Source organism: Fusarium flagelliforme, assembly GCF_020744385.1.
Source record: "Fusarium flagelliforme strain FIESC 12 MPI-CAGE-AA-0113 chromosome Unknown B0J16scaffold_2, whole genome shotgun sequence".
NCBI classification, from domain to species: domain Eukaryota; kingdom Fungi; phylum Ascomycota; class Sordariomycetes; order Hypocreales; family Nectriaceae; genus Fusarium; species Fusarium flagelliforme.
Genome location: NW_025763504.1, coordinates 3,963,699 through 3,980,664, shown reverse-complemented (window position 1 = coordinate 3,980,664; position 16,966 = coordinate 3,963,699). Strand labels below are relative to the sequence as shown.

General features: G+C 49.7%; 4 protein-coding genes across 4 annotated transcripts; 2 read left to right on the top strand and 2 right to left on the bottom strand.

The window, feature by feature from the left end:
* The first annotated feature begins 1,362 nt into the window (after positions 1-1,362).
* Positions 1,363-5,134, top strand: B0J16DRAFT_334234 (fungal-specific transcription factor domain-containing protein). The gene is made up of 6 exons (XM_046126935.1): positions 1,363-1,941; positions 1,996-2,062; positions 2,114-2,375; positions 2,425-2,592; positions 2,640-2,818; positions 2,873-5,134. The coding sequence occupies exons 1-6, from the start codon at positions 1,780-1,782 to the stop codon at positions 4,723-4,725; spliced, it is 2,691 nt and encodes an 896-aa protein (XP_045986939.1). The 5' UTR covers positions 1,363-1,779; the 3' UTR covers positions 4,726-5,134.
* An 898-nt stretch (positions 5,135-6,032) lies between these two features.
* B0J16DRAFT_334230 (major facilitator superfamily domain-containing protein) lies at positions 6,033-8,628 on the bottom strand. The gene is made up of 4 exons (XM_046126934.1): positions 8,018-8,628; positions 7,536-7,957; positions 7,323-7,472; positions 6,033-7,262 (listed from the first exon to the last, which is right to left on the bottom strand). Exons 1-4 carry the CDS (start codon positions 8,283-8,285, stop codon positions 6,303-6,305), a joined length of 1,800 nt encoding a protein of 599 aa, XP_045986938.1. The 5' UTR covers positions 8,286-8,628; the 3' UTR covers positions 6,033-6,302.
* A 2,495-nt stretch (positions 8,629-11,123) lies between these two features.
* On the top strand, positions 11,124-14,265 carry B0J16DRAFT_69501 (major facilitator superfamily domain-containing protein). The gene has a single exon (XM_046134318.1). It carries the CDS (start codon positions 11,316-11,318, stop codon positions 14,196-14,198), a length of 2,883 nt encoding a protein of 960 aa, XP_045986937.1. The 5' UTR covers positions 11,124-11,315; the 3' UTR covers positions 14,199-14,265.
* A 288-nt stretch (positions 14,266-14,553) lies between these two features.
* On the bottom strand, positions 14,554-16,787 carry B0J16DRAFT_369189 (ferric reductase NAD binding domain-containing protein). The gene is made up of 4 exons (XM_046130260.1): positions 16,416-16,787; positions 16,201-16,362; positions 15,276-16,150; positions 14,554-15,222 (listed from the first exon to the last, which is right to left on the bottom strand). Exons 1-4 carry the CDS (start codon positions 16,616-16,618, stop codon positions 14,756-14,758), a joined length of 1,707 nt encoding a protein of 568 aa, XP_045986936.1. The 5' UTR covers positions 16,619-16,787; the 3' UTR covers positions 14,554-14,755.
* Positions 16,788-16,966: the final 179 nt, after the last annotated feature.

The following is a 16,966-nucleotide window of genomic DNA, read 5'->3' as shown; positions in this document are numbered from 1 at the left end:
CGAAATGACAAGCAGGAACCAAGAAGCTTAGATCGCTCCTACTTGCCCATTCATTTTCCATCCTGACGCTTGACATCCAGGATTATCCACGCTGGGACCCCGCTCATATTGGAACACCGAAGCGAAGCTTTCTCACGTCTGGCCTTACCTTCATGGTTCAACTCGGTCCCCTAGTACCTGCTCTACCGATGCATCGTGCCTTCAACGGAGGACCCGTGGGCTTGGGTCCGGCATTGATCTTAACCTTTTGACCAAAAGAGAGCCGCCCCGTTTAGCCTCAGCTTTGTCCTGTCGTTCAAACCATCCTGTTCACGACCGACAGAGCATTAATTACTCATGCCTTCCTTGCATACGGTGTCTTGTTCGTCACAACTCAGAAAACAAGAACTGTAGATGCCCTCCACTACATCAAGTTTGACGTAGTCCCAGATGCAGGTAGCGGCACCTTGCCGCTCTGGCTGTTACAGAATCCGACATTCAGGTAAGCTACAGACTGTACTACTGCTACTAGAAACCGTAAGATGAATCGCTTCTAATCGTTGTCAACCTTACCCCTGCTACTTTCGCTAATGAGGCCCGAGTTTCTGGTCATGGAACTCCCATCGTGTCCCTTGCACAGATGAATACATAGCTAGGTACGTCTTGTACTGGTCCCTGTCAACCTGGTGGCAGCTGTCTAATACAGTACCCATACAGGGAGCCCACAACCTAGGGTCATTTACGTATTGTAAAAAGGAGCGACAACTAGAGGGCGTTAGCAATGGGACCGAGTACGGGGCTTCTCGGTCATTGCTCCAGGCCATGGCTCGATCAGGTCGGCGTATCCCAGACCTATTCAGCGTCAAACAATAGGCGCAGGAGAAAACAGACATGATCAACACATACCTCGGGCTAATGCTACATTTATGAGAGTATCAGAGATGGACGGCTTCAGGGCATGCAGTTCCCCGGTTTGGTGCTTTGGGGGGGAGGATTTTACAACAGGTTACCATTCTTTGGGGGTTTAGCCTGCTGTACCGGTTGGGGGTGACTATATTACATCCATCGTCGGCTTTCCGTCGGGGACGCAGCAATGGCACGGCTGACATCGATAATGGAGGTATGTATGTGCGTTCTTCCTTAAAGAACGCTGTGCTGGTTACAGTTGAACGGAACCATGCCTGTCGGGCTAAAACTAGCATTCAAGAACGGCGTCCACAAAGGGATTCTAATCTCGACCTCCGTTTCCCCACCTTGTTCCATCCCAACATCGACACCACCATCTCATCATTCATGCCCACACCCCAGTCCTGCCACTAGCCACCTCCACATTGGCAACAACCAGAATGAGACCGGCGACTGGGGTTCTGGTCGGGTCAGTCGTTCAATTCTGGGTCTCCAAAGTCAATATACTACCGTGCTGGCGCCCATGTTCTACAGCGCCTCACCTTACTTCAAGGCTCGATTTCCTCTTTCCATTTCCGTCTTCATCTACGTTCATTCTACTGGACATTTTGGTAGGACACTACCGCTCTGTTTACACCATCTCCAACACATAGTTGACAGCTTGCCAACTACATCAACGAACTAGCACTGCTGATACACACCCTCTGGAGAGTGCTTGTATTTGACGGTGCTTGGAATGACCGACGACGTTTTGCTTCACACATCATCTTAGCATATCTTTCTCTCTTTGTTCGAATCTTTTCATTTACGACAACGAATTTCATTAACACAATACGAAGTTGCCCAAAGGCCTAACGCACACCAACTACCACACTCCTTTTCGTCAGCCTAGACATGACCACTTCTATGTACGACGCAATGAACGTTCCTCATATACCTGGAGTCCACACTGTGGCCATCTCCCGGCCTCAAGTTGGGATCGAACGTCTTCCTACTCGACGCATGAGCAATGAACCACGAGAATCCATGAACTGCAAGTCGTGCCGGAAGCGCAAGGCAAGACACACTACCAAGTTATAATGGTTCTGATTCTAACCGGTATTGCAATAGATCAAGTGCAATCGACTTCGACCTTCCTGCGAGGCCTGCCAGGTTTTCCAATGTCCCTGCATTTACGGTAAGGTCATCCAAGTTGGAAGGCAATCAATGTATGCTAATTCGGTTGCAGATGCTGTGCCTAAGAAGCGCGGGCCTAAGACAGATGTCTTGGAAGCCCTTCTGAAAAGGGTAGATGGACTTGAGGCAAAGTTGAGAGAAAAGGGCGAGGACGATGTGTCGCTTGCGACCTCAAATCTGCCGGGAGTTGGTGATGCGGAAACATCAGAATCTGGCTCTCAAACTACCGAGACTGGAAAAGCGGTTGCGAAACGTGCCGCAATCGATCTGCGCACCTCTCCTGTCAACAGGAACTCGCTCTCTCCGGTAGCTCGGTTTGTTTCCCATTCGCATTATCCTTTGATCGCATAGCTAATTCTTTAGGGATCCATCACCCCCTCCCTCCCAGACCGAGGGTCTCCTCGACACTTATTTCGCAAGATTCCATGGCAAGCCGTATTATATCGTCGATGAATCATCAGTTCGACAGAGACATCAACTCAACCAACTCCCGAGATTCCTGTCTTTTGCTATTTCAGCAGTGGCGGCGAGGTGCGTTTCCCCTCAATAGCACGGACCCCTCAACTGACCATTATTAGACATACTGCCGACGCCAGTGGATATCAAGCAGCTGCCAATCTCAGTGAAGACCTCGCAGCGCGGGCTAGACGGGAGATTAATACCGACGAACCGTCAATAGATGGCTTACAAGCACTTTTGTTGTTGGTCAGTGCCTTCACAGCAACCGGCAAAGGCAAAAAGGCGTACATGCTCATGAGTAAGCATCAATATCGGAGTCTAGTGCTGTGACATACGTGCTAACCATTCTAAGCGACTGCCATCGGCATGGCAATGGCGCTCGAAATACACAAGGAAACCGATGTTCAAGCACGCATGACTCCAATCGAACGAGAAATGAGACGTCGACTCTTTTGGACTTGCTACCTACTTGACCGATTCCAAGCGACTGGTTCCAAGCGACCAAGCCTGATTGGCGACAACACCATACTGCTTCGCCTTCCCTCCTGGTCCCCTAACTCGGTCTCCCTCCCGGTGGAAGGAGAGTTCTTTCAAACTGGATCGAATCTGCAGTATTTCCAGGGCAGCGAGAAGAAGCCTCAAGGAAGCATGGGTATGCTCATCGACATCACGCGCGTCCTAGGAAACACGAATCGATACTTGGCTGCTGGTGGTGTCAAGGCGGACTCCCACTTCCCATGGCACACACTCTCCACCATATCTAAGATTCGTCAAGATCTTGATGTTTGGGCTTCTGGAACCGAAGACGTATTCTCAAACCTTGGCACGCTGTTCAGGCAAGCTGATTCGACCATTCTGTTGCTCAGCAAGCTCGTCTACCATCTCATTCACTGCTTGCTCTACAGGCCATTTCTTCCCATCGACCTAGCAGAGCTGGCTGAAACAGGGCAGCATCAATCGTGGCAGATTGAAGCTACCAACATGTGTTTTCTTCATGCCAATGCAATCATGGAATTGGTTCAACTTGGAAAACAGTCAGGCATCGTTGACTGGCCTTCATTCGTGGGATACTGTATTTGCACAGCAGGCACAGTTCACGTTCATGGCGCCCACTACAGCCAGCAAGGAAGTCAAGGCGAGGTCAATGTCTTCGGCTCCGCAGCAGAGTTCCTCTCCAGTGAGATGCAGTTCCTTAACGAGCTACGATACGCCTGGGCCACAGTACAGCACCAACGCGAAACTCTGCAGGACATCAGCCATGCTCATGGTGAATTGGTGAAGGCGCTAGCGCGCAGCTCAATGCGCTACACACCAGGGTTCCACAGCGAAGATTTCTTTGATCGATACTCAAACATTGGTGGGCCTGGTGGCCCATCTTTCAGTTTCGACGCTGCCAATCTCCGTCTCTCAGACGTTATGATCGATATTGGTATCGGGCCTGCTGCCGAGGGGACAGTACGAAGTGCCGATGGACCCCAGCGTCCTAACCTCAAACGAAAGAACACAGCACCACCAGGACCTATTAACCGCAGACGGCCTGATGTCAAGGTTATCTCAGGCCTTGCGCTATCTGCCACAGGCCTCCCCACGCCAGGTACCGCTCGTCGATCATTTTCCTACACATCTGGAGGGATGCCTCATTCATCACCTGGTCTCCTTGCAACGCCCACATCACTACCAGGTCACCACGAGAACCACGATATGTACACCATGCATGAGCACATGAGCGATGCATCCTCAAACAACGCCGCAGTTGCCGCCGCCGCCGCAGCAGGCTTCACCATGTCACCTACGTCTCATGCCGTTTCATCCCACAACATGCACCCGATGGGTGGTTCGCCTTTTAGCCCCCCATATAGCTATGGTTCTGGATCGAGTATAACTAACTCGGGCCCGGGCATGATCAACGAGGCCAATGGGGGCTACGATGCCATGTTTGGGACAGTGCCGACTAATGCCTTTGGTAGTCCTGCTGCTTGGCAAACCGACGATAGTCACAACAAGATGCATCTCACTCAAACTAGAGCCGCAGCAGGAAGCCCCGGGGCTCGAAGCAACAACGGCAGCACTGGAACGGGCCAAGGGGAGGAAAAGGATCCATTCCTGGCTCTTCTGGAGCAACTGGCCGAGAACGAGAACCGTGCCCAAAACGGCCATGCGGGTGATATCGATTTCTTTCTTGGCAATTCTGGTTCGAATGCCTGACTTCGAGTTTGAGCGATAGAGAATATGTTTTGTCTCTATCATGAAAGCTATCTCAGTCACTTCTTCTACTTCTACTTCTTCATCTTTCTCTTCTTCTTCTTCTACCTCTTCTTCTTGATATTCTCTTCTCTTCTTTTTCTTCATCACTTAGACTTGATGGGGAGGATTCTAGGGGGTCATGTTTTGAATTCAGCACGGCTTGGGAGCCATGCATACTTTTTTGGGAATTGGGGCGCAACGGACACTTGCAGCATTTACAGGCGCATACTCACGGCCGAGTCAGGATTGTGTTACGAGGGCAGGATCCCCCAAAAAACAACGAGCATTTGATGAAACATCTGGGAAAAGCATAGCCATTGTATATTAGATTCGAAACAACTGGATACGAATAAAAAAGAAAGTGAAACAGAAGATGATGCCATCTCGTCAAGTCGCATATGACAATCAAGGTGTATATCCCTCAATCAAACGGTCAATGTTGCAGATAATGATTTGGTATGGATGGTAAACTCTAAGCAAAATGCTCAGGGTTGGGGATTGGAGCGCTTCTCTTGGGAGATCATGACCCAAGTTGGACAGTATGGTAGTGCTAGCATCTCAAGTGGTAGCAGACAATACAACATAGATCGCCCTGCCCTGCTCTAGCCTAGTCGAGTCACGTACAGTACCTTAGTGCGGTTGAGGGTGACGAATGTGAAAGAAGCTTGCTCACTAGTGTCGACCGGCAAGATCTATCTAACGGCGTTGCATTACCAGGATTCGGGATTGATTTGCATGTGGGGCAAAGACTCAAGACGATTATGTACATATGTACCGTAGTATTCTTGATTCGGCAGCTCAGGTAGGTGTAGATATGGAGATTAGTATGTGTGAGGGTAGTTAAGCTTAGGCATTGGCTCACATAAGGGCTGGGCGGCCCGCCGCGTTGCAAACCAGGCGTTTGCCCGAAAAAAGAAACGAAAGCGAGATTTGACAGGGATATAGTAACATCGGCCAATTGATCGCTGAACGAGGCTCTACAATTGGTTCGCCTAGGTCCACCCTTCAATGGCTTATGTACCTTAATCTACGATAACTATGCAAATACTATGCAACTTTGCATAGGTAAATAGGTGTAGTGCCTGAGGTGATTCTCATAAGGTATTCATCAATATATGTATGCAAGGCAATCCTCAGCATAAGCCGATCCTGATATTCATAATACGTTCATATTTCATCGGTCAACTTACATGTAGGTACAATCCGCGCACGGTGGTGATCGTCCCGTGCTGGCCGTAGCTCCGGCACAAATTGTTTTACTACCTACACTCGAGACATGTTTCTTGATAAACATAGATTCTTTCATCGTATGGCCAGTGCTGTGCAGCAAACAATGTTTGAATCATCATCAGCCACACCTGCAACGCAAAGCAAGCCAAAATCAAAGCAATTGCGCCATTCCAATCACCTTGTCTACGTCCGAGTCATGTCCGTGGTCATGGCGTCCAAAGGAAGGCCTAAAACCAAGAATAGATCATTCTTAAACCGCTAGAAACACAAACGTCAAACTCTAAACTGATAACTCAACGCCTTAGCCATCACGCTTCCCCAACGCCCTCATTTTCTGTCACAACTGCCGTCGCCGCTACTTCGTCGACCTGCTCAGCCTCCCGCTTGTCAGCCGGCGCTTTCTTTCCTGTCAAAGCTTGAAACACAACGACAACGATACCCAGCGCCGCCATTGCTTGCCAGACGCCTCTGGTAGCCCCAGCGTAACCTTCAATCGCTACTTCTTGCTCAGCGCGACTTAAATCACCGCCGTGCACTAGCCCTGGAGTATTGACCAGTCGGGAAACCAACTGTTGCCGATCATGGCTCAACCGTTCACCGCCGTCGAGCTGAAGGAACCCAGCTAGTAGGCTTCCCCGTAGCAAACGGTAGAATATCCCACCGGCAACCGCCGTACCAAAGCTCGAACCGGAACCTCGGAACGTGCCCAGCAGACTGGTAGCAATGTAGCGAGTATCGTCATGGCTCAGATGCAGAATATGTGCAAGGGTGTAGTTCACACCCCCACCAGTTGCGAGGCCGTTGATCAGCACGACGATGAGAAACAGAGTAAGGGGAAGACTGGTAGTGCTGATGAGTGAGAGCGTATATGTGCTGATCGTGAAGATGGTCAAGGCGGAGATAGACGGTAACCAAAATGCACCGTTACGGCGAACATGGAGCCACCCAACGAGGATCCCGCCTAGACCAAACCCGATATTTGTCGGTATCAAGATCGAACCTGCGGCTGCAGGAGACGAGCCACGGACTGCCAGCATGAAGATGGGTGCGTAGAAGAGCACACTCCAGCGGGCGATCATGAGACCCAGCTGAGCGAAGCACGAAAACAGTATACCTCGCGAGGAAAGAACCTTGATAGGAATGATGGGGTCTGTGACTACGTAGATCTCCACTGCAAGGAAGAGCAGCAGGATGGGGGGTGCAAGACAAAGAGGTATGAGCTGAATCTCGTCTGCAATTGCGTACAGGAAGAGTACGATCGATGTAGTCTTGTCGTACGAGTTAGTAACCGACAATACGTTGTATAAGTGATGGGGTCGAGCACTTACCAACAGCCCAGCCCCTAGATAGTCTATCCGCGCGAGCTTCTGTTTGAGAGGAGTCTTGGTGTCGTGTGGTTCCGCTGCAGCAGGTATGCTGACGAAGACTCCCAAACCTGTGGCAAAGGCGAAAGGTATCTGGCCCCAGAACAATGGCCGCTGTAGGACAAGTCAGTCAATGAAGTTCTCGTCGTTTCGTGAAACCTTCGGGCGTTTTCTTACCCATCCAATGACTGGCATTAAACCACCAAACACAATCGCTCCAAAAGAAACACCAGCAGTGAAGCCCGCATTTATCAAACCAAGAACAAGACCCCTAGATTTCTCACTGGCCAGCTCAATTGCTATAATTATAGCAAGTGACAAAACACCAGCAGCACCCGTGCCAGCGATAACTCTCCCAGCAACAAACACTCCGTATGAAGTTGAGACAGCACAGACCAAGCTACCAGTTGCGATTAGAGCCGCAATGGGAAGAATGAGTGTTCTGGGGGGGAAGATAGTGGCCAGACGACCTGCTACGGGTGCTAGAGAAGACATCGGGATGAGGTAGGCGCTAGTGAACCACATGGCGGGTGAATCTTGCGAGCCGAGTTGAGCGGCGATTGCGCCTTGAATCAAGGTCATGCCGGACATATTACATGCTGAGATGCGTTAGTTTAGTCGGCACTATTAGTTGGAGTATGGGGTGAACGGCGTTGTACCTGTCAGAAAGATGAGAAGCCATAAGCTTAAGCCTATGGCGATTCCTCTAGCGAGTGAGATGCGGACATTGGTTTGAGCATCCTCAACATGACGCGAATTACTATCTTTCTGTGTGATCGACCCGAGGGATGAGCCGGAGCTGGACCTGCCGAGCAACGGAGTCTCTTCGGTAGTGGCCGGCGCTTCATCACGAACGTTGGACGATGGACCGGGCGTGGCACTGCCGGAGCCGGGGCCGGAGGTGGAGATATGTGCCGGAGAAGTCATGGCTCAATCAAAGGGGAAACGAGTGTGAGCAGGCTGAAAAGTCAACCTCGTGTCATTGCCAAATGACAACAGTCTAGAGGCTTGTGGAATGCCTATAGTCGTGGGAATGACGTGGGTGAGTCCATGTTGTTGTGATGACGTTACTGATGGTTATCGCGATAAGGACACCCCGGAGGTCGGAGGTCCGAAGTTCCGGAGGCTCAACTGCAACACGCGCCGACAACTGGATCGGGACCCGTTTGATCTCGGTGGCTTCATCGCCGAGATTGAAAGCTTAATGCCACAACTCTCTCCGAACAAGATATTGTCTACCGGTGTGACCAATATGTCCAATGTTTGTTTCCATTATTATCATGCCCTGAAAGTGCGGTGAATCACAACGATGAGATGCATGTTTAGTACAGATTTTATTATACAGTTATCGTCAGTTTGCACAGCAACGCGGCTGTACTGTGGTGCACGAAACTCAAATGCAGCTCACCGCATGAGACTTTCCTGCAGTATGGCGGATTGCTGAATCTGATCCTAAGCGAGTGTTTTCTTTTTCTCTTTTTCTCTTTCTTATTATGTCTGCCTTCGCTCGGCAAAGTAGTTTAATGCTAGTGGAAAGACCCTGCATCTGTCTCGGTTACAAGCGCCTCGGGCCACTGCAGGAGATGGAGACAATAGTCAGAGAGTTGATAATATAGACGGACTGCCTATACTTGACGTGGCAGCTGAAATTTGCGTTCTGACTGCTGACATGGCACCAGATGTTTTTAATGCATGGTTCTCAGATATGGACAGGATCCGCTGTGGCTATACAGAGCTTTACCATACCGCCAGTCGAAGTGAGGGCCAAAACTCATGCAACGGAGCAAAATAAAGACCAGAGGATGAAAAAAGACCAGTCGAGGCCGGTGCCACACGGGAATTATCGGTTAGGCCCGTGACAGTCGTGCATATTAGCTGCAGATGCTGAGTGATCTAAATTATTCGCTGTCTTTTTTTGCGGTGAAAAGCTATGGAGTAGGGATGCAAATTTGCTTGAACCGTATCGGGACCAAGAAAAAGCAAAGTTGACTTGCATTTGATCAATTCACAATTCACCGTACACGCGACATTCATCAAGAGCTGGCGGACACTTAGAGCTTGGTGGAAGCTTATTGATCCCTGTCAAGACAAGAAACATGACGTATGATGTCCAACTCTTTGAGCATTGACGATGCTCAAATGAGGATAAATTGAGAGAACCGAAGGCGGGGGAAATACATACCTAACCAAGGAGCGACGGCACGACGGAGCGGGGGATTGGTATATCAATCAAGTGGCTTGGTTCTGATGACTTGTCAGCCATCAATCATCAAACAATATCTCGTGAAAGGGTTGGAGGCATTTAGAGGGATGACTGTACTGTACTGTTTGCATGAGGTGATTCGAGATCGGAAGACAGCGGAGCCGCGGCAATTGACATGGGGAAATTGAATAGGCACCGAGATTCCTGAGGATTGATGGTGTTGTCAGTTGCTACTGCGTGGTACTGCATGGTCTAGTCTAGAATGGGCATACATACAATACAGTCAGTACACAACTAATAGTTTAAACTTGAGGGTATCAAAGGCCCGAAATGAAGATCAAGACATGATGTTAAGAAGAAATAAGAATGTCATGGCATCCAATTGAGGGGATGAACAGGAGCAATTGTCCTTGAAGGAAGGAGACGATGATGACGATGACGATTTAATGGTGTATCAATGGATAGAAGCTACGTACTCGAGGTCGACGATCAACCATTCATCACGCGCCAGTGTCATCTTCCCCTCAATTTCAGTGCGCGGCATTTTAACATTGCATCCATTGACCTGGCTAATCATTCCCCTCTTTGGGCCACCGAACCCAATTCTCAGCCAAGGAGCTGAGTTGATATCTTTGAAGCAGCTAGACCCTGCTCTGTAGATCTACTTACTGTACCTTGTCTGCTTGAAGAGTTTTCTCAGTCTGAGTCTGTCGCAACAGACTTGTTGGCCATATTCCTAGTCCAGCTTAGGGCCATGAATCAATAGCTACAGTACTAGGTACCTAGTCTCCAACCCCAGGATTCCTGCTTGACTCAATTCGAGTCACCTGACCCTCAACCGATGAGCTGGTAACTACACATCATTTATTTTCATGCAGTACCACCCAAAGGACAGTTGAGCAAAAGTGCCATTGCCTCTCTATCAACTTCCCATCAGCCAGGCTGCAAATAGTCTAAACTCTACACAAGCTCTACCTCAGCTCAGCTTCAGCTCTCACCGTTGAAATTGCCATCGAGGAATGCCGTTTAAAGGTAACAAATTGTATCCACATCGCTAGTGGATGATTAGGCGTTCTTAATTAGCCTCCCGCCCCAATCCTGGAGGGGCACTGGCTGCTGGCTGCGCTGGGCTCACTGTCGGTGGCTGAAAAACTGCCGCTAAATCCGCTAAGAAAAAACCTCTCCCCGTTTTTTGCGCCGCATTCCTAGGTTCCCTAGGTTTCCCACAATCACCCGGACGGTTGACGGTTGGGATCGAATCTTGCTCTTGCAAGACAAATCTGACACTGACGGGTCGGGAGGCTTTTGGCTTTTGCTTGGCTTTTGCTTGTCTTCGATTTTGCTTTTTTCGCTCTGCTGATCCTGCCATCACATCAAACTTCGCAAAATCTCACCCTTTCTTGCATCCATTTTTCTTACGGATACCCGCCCTCTATCTTATCGACAAGACAATTCTCGTATAGAGACAGGACTACGCCACCGCAATACGCCGACAACCATCCACCATCTGACGAGAGACAAGACAGACTTAGTCTAACCATCCAGATTCGACCTCCCATCTTCCGTTCGCATTGCTTCTTCCGACGTTGAGTAACCGTTCAACAACCAAATTCGACATTCGAAACTCCCGGAAGACATGGCACGCTCCTTCAGGTAGCAACGGCTCCAACTTTATCAAGCCAACCAACAGCAACAAACCTCACTCTCCATCTGACGAGTGACGGGTCCATGTCTTTTCAAACTCCTACCTCGACATGTCCGACTCGGCCTCCACCGACGATGGAGGCATTCCCGATCGTGGTCCGGCCGTCTTTGCGGTCACGACGGCCACTCTTGTCCTCGCTACCGTCTTTGTCGCCGCACGAATAGTCTCGCGGGCCTTCATCGTTCGAAATGTCACCTGGGATGACCGCGTTATGATCCTCGCATGGCTCTTCGCTTTCTTCCTCTCCTTCACCATTTGCTTTGGCGTTCACAACGGCCTCGGACGACACGACGAAAACATCGATCCTCAACGATTACCCGCCCTCCGTCGCTGCGAATACGTCTTCTCCATCTTGTACAATCCCGCGTTGATGGCCACCAAGACATCCATACTTATATTTTATCTCCGATTGGCCAAGCATACTCAAAGAGTACTTCGATTTGCTTCTTGGTTGACCCTTGCCGTTGTCAACATTGCTGGCATTATTCTCACTTTTATGAACGTGTTTCAATGCCGCCCGACACAGGCTGCCTGGGACGTAAAATACGATGAACGCCCAAGTGCAAAATGTATTCCGCTGCTCACCGAGTTTATCTGCTCCTCTCCTGTTAATATCGTTACGGACCTGGCTATTCTCGCTCTGCCTATTCCTGTCCTTACTGGAATGCGCCTACCCTCTCGACAAAAGACAATCCTGGTTTTGACCTTTACCGTCGGTATCTTCGTTACGGTTGTCGATGTAGTAAGAATCTACTATCTGCAGCAAGCTATTACGGCACCTACCAGCACGACTTCCGACCCTCAATCGCGTTTCGGTGGACAAACTGATTTTGCGTGGAATGCGTCGAGATCACTCATGTGGAGTGCTGTTGAGGTCAACGTTGGAATGATGTGCGCTTGTGTACCGACGCTGAAGCCTCTGGTCCTCAAGCTGCTTCCTGCTATGCTCTACGATCCCGACGGAACTCGAGCCAGTACACCTAAGGGACCCAACGATTCGGATTCACCGTCAACAGGCCATCGTGCCAGCATCCAGCAGCCACCGCCGGTTGCGCAACCCAATGCGCAAACTAATGCGCAATCCCCGCTCAATGCCAATGCGCCCATGAGCGCTATGGAATTTCTAACTACGCCGTTTGATGAACCAGGCCCAACTCGTCCTGGACAACGTGCCGCTCAGAGCAATGGGACGTATCAAACATCGACGACCATGACATCTTCTACTGGAACCGTTGAGGGTGTCTACTTTGGTTTTGTCAACATGTCGAAACCTAAGAGTATGCTCAAATGCAACAAGAAGGAGTCTTTCAAGTATTGCACGATTGTCTCCATCTTGTTTCTATTATGGGGTATATCATATGGTTTGCTGAATACATTGAACAACGTCATTGCGACCGTTGACAACATGACTACTGCTGAAACACTTGGCATGACGTCCATTTACTTTGGTGGTGGTTACTTTTTTGGACCCCTGCTAGTGGGCGAATGGATTCTGAGGCGCGACGAACACAACCGATCAAAACGGCACAAGGGTAACGGTCACGACAGCGTTGGTGGCTTCAAAGTTACTTTTATCGTGGGTCTTTGTTTTTACGGTATTGGAACTGTTATCTTCTGGCCCTCGGCTGTCACCCAATCATACGCTGGATTCATGCTGAGCAACTTCGTCGTTGGATTTGGTCTTTCAATTCTTGAGGTTGGCGCAAATGCCTTCTTGATACTCTGCGGGCCTCCTGAATATGGCGAAACTCGCGTGCTCTTGGCCCAGGGCATCCAAGGCACCGGCAGTGTCCTCAGCGGTCTCTTGGCCCAAAAGGTCTTTTTCAAAGGCATCGTTGAGCAAAACAACGCCACCAGTATGACACTTATCAACGTCCAATGGACGTATCTGGGAATTACGCTTCTTTGCGTTGCTCTCGGTCTCTTCTTTTACTACATGCCTCTTCCAGAAGTGAGCGATCGTGAGCTAGAACAATCCGCCACGCATCTTCCCATGGATCCCCAAAAGAAAAGGAACGGTCTACAGCTCCGTACCTGGAGCTTGATTCTGGCTGTCCTTGCTCAATACACCTACGTTGCTGCCCAGGAGTGTTTCAGCATCTATTTCCGAAGCCTCATGATCTCTATACTCCCAAACCACCCCGCCAGCGGCGAGGATGCCGCGCAAGGTGCCAGCGACAATCCCGATCCCGACAAACCGTCCGGCATCAGTCTCTCGATACCCGATTACCTTCTTATTGCGCATACCGCCTTTGCGGTTTCTCGCTTCATGGCAGCAGGCCTCACATACCTCTCCGTATACCGCTCCCGCTTCCCCCGGCCTCGCACCATTCTCACCGCCTGCATCGCTGGGTGTTTCCTCTTCGCCCTTCTTCCTGTGGTTGTCCGTCCACCCAACCCCAACCTTCTTGTTATCCCGATTGTCCTCTTCTACTTCTTCGAGGGTCCCATATATCCCCTCGTTTTCGCCATTGGCCTTCGCGGTCAGGGCCGACGCACCAAGCGTGCTGCCGCCTTTATCACCATGGGTAGCTCCGGCCCTGGATTCTTCCCATTTGTCATGTACGGCATCATCAAGCACGGAGGAACTGTCAAGACGGCTTTCATTGTCGTCATCGTCCTTCAAGCCGTCGCTATGTCCTACTCGATCTTCCTCCAGTCCGTTCGCGATGTGAAGCGAATGGTAGACCCTTGCCCTGCTGTGCGAGATGCTCTCGGCCAGCCGGACGAAGAGATGCCTTCGCCCATGGAGACCGTGGTCGCAGATCGGGCCCGTCGGCACAGTACAGCCAAAGCCAAAAACCAAGGATTCTTGGGGAAGGTGTCTCAAGGCACTAGAGTTATAGGTGCCAAGTTTCTCAGCTCTCGTCGTCGCTCTTCGCAGCCGTCGATACAGCAATGCGAGGACAGCCGCGACAACGCACCACTTTAATTAATGTTGATGACTTTTATATATTCATCCCTGTTTGTTTTTATACTTGATAGGTTTTGGGACTCTTGGTTTCGAACAGCGAAAAAAGGGAGGCGTCGGGTTGGATCAATGACGAATGAATTGTTTTTCGGATGCTATATACCCATTATGTCCTTATTACGTACGGAGGGACATTGGTACATACCTTTACATAGTTTTAGTTTCTCACCGATATACTGTATATCAATTCTTGTTATGACAACAAAGGTTTCGCAGAAACGTGCCTGCTATCGCAAAATTTTGAACTCTTTACTGAGCTGCCGTCACGGCATTAAGCAATCTGACTCACTAGACTAGAGAGACGAAAAGATTTAACCACTTTATGTCAGTATAGACTAGAATCTACCGTATGTTTCTGTCGCCCTTGAGCTAGGGATGACATTTCTGCTACTCAGTAGACTGCTTGCTGTATTCCCCCATGGATTGGTGGTCAAAAGAACTGCAGTTTTGTCATCATATTCGTGAAAATCAATCATCAAGCGTCGTAACCATGTAAATAAGAACAATCGCCAAAAGCATCACCACCCAAATTTCTCGAGATGCAACTCCACGCCTGCCCCGTTATCCATGATAGCATCAGATGTAGCATTCTGGACGGCCGACATAAGCGTCTTTGGCCCACAACCCATAACTAGCATGCGTTTGTCAGACGGCATGCTTTCTACACTTTCTTTGACGAGAGAAGCGATATCCGGCCTTCCGGAATAAATAGTGGTGTTGCCTGTGGATAGATGTGCTGCAGATAATGGATCGCCATCCCTCCCGAGGTCGGGCGATGGTCTAGTATTGGAGTTGTCCTGAGTCATCACCTCTTTCTCTGGGTCAAGATCCACGGACCCACTGCTAGAAGATGTGTGTGAAGATGTGGAAGGTTGCCTTTGAGGGACGGTCTCGGCTGTTGAAGCTCGTGTTACGTAGATTTTTATCGAGACACGGCGATACTGGTGCAGGGTCTCGAGATGCTGTACGAACCAACAAAGGAATGCTGCAAATTTGTTAGAATCACCTAAAGTCTCACTCATTGATTGGGGCAAATACCTTGATTTCTTATCATCCAGATAAATTCGATAGCAACGTCTGCATTCGTGCCCAGTTTCTTGATCATGTCGAGAACTGCACCAACTGTAAAGCTAGCGCCGCTGCCTCCTGCTATGAGTATAACTTTGTCGTACCCTCTGATATCAGGCAGGGTACCATAAGGACCCTCGACTGATGCTTTCAACTTGATGCCAGGGTTTTGGAGTGCACAGTTGTGCAATGTTTGAGTAAACCCATCATATGCTGCCACGACGAATTCCAGGGGATTGATGGCAACCATGGTAAACGGATGAGTTTCGGCGGCACGCACTGCAGGGATCCAAAGAAAGCCATGTTTTCCGGATGTAGATCCAAAGGGAGCTTTTGCGAGCGTCACACGGGTTCCGCCGTTGGGGAGTGGTGTGAGTGTGACAGTATTGTTGACGCCGTTGGCGATCAAGCGGGCGAGGCGAACGATGCGCTCGAGTGCCCAAATCCCGGCGGAAACGCAAACAACGTACAGAATTTTCTTGCTGGGCTCTGGTTGATGAAGACCAGTCATGATGACAGCGATAATCCAGAAAGTTACATGGAGGTAGTAGAATAGCTCATACCACCATGCTCGAAGGACAGCGCCCGCAAATGCAAGTATGATGAATGAGCCCAGAGCAACCATGCCGAAGACTTCTTCCTTCACAAGCAAGCGCTCTAGAAAGTCTTGGGCCCCAAATACGGCAGCGTAAGTGCACGCGTGAACGATCGAAAAGATAAGGGTGGTATATCCAGCTAGACGGTGGAGTATGTTCAGGCGCTCATAGGACGAGTTCAATAAAATGACGACTGGGGTGTTCTTGAGAGAAAGTAGAACGACGATAAGCAGATTGCCAATGGCCATCCTGTCTCTGCATGTCAGTGTTTGATGAGAGGATGCAACTGAATTGCCTACCATCCAGTTCGAGAGGCCACATTAGAAAGAAGCGGCATGTTTTGGTTGTCCAAGTGTGTGAAAGTGACAACAATGTTGATGATCAGGTAACCGAGAATCACAAAGGTGTACCCTCCTGATGGCAGTCCCGGAATATTCCCTAGAGTAGAAGCTCTCACATGCCTGCAACATTGTTAAACTCTGGATCTCACCATGAGAAGCGAGTAATCTCTTACCTCAAGATCGCTGTGGTGATGCTTGGTTTGCGTGAGGCACCCACCTCAACACAAAGCCGCCTCAGAAGAGAGAGGATACAAATTGCAAGGTAAAGACCAGCCATAGCCGCGGCAAACAAAGTCATAGCATCGTAGTTCATTTGCTGACGACGGGCAAGCTTGACAAAGAATGCCGGATCCGAATGGGATGAGTTGCCTGCCATGATGGAATTGCGATGCGGGAGAACTTTGAAAGAGAGACTGGCGATGGGAAGAAAGAAGGTGGGGAGTTGCTTGGGTTGAGAGAATTGCCGTTGACTTGGTCGCCTGTGGAAAGTGGGACAAGATAAAAATGAGTGTGAAGAGAAGGGTGTTAATGAGTGTGTATCGGAGTATCAGAGAAACAACCTCCGAAGTGGTACGGTAACAAGCAGGTGCAAAGTGGTAGATATTGAGGTGGAATCTGGTCTCTTATTTATCCACTTGGTTGATTTAACACTGCTCCGACACTGCTCTGACACTGCTTGTGGCCGACGGTTTTGGGTCGCAACATTTATAAGGCCCAAACCCAT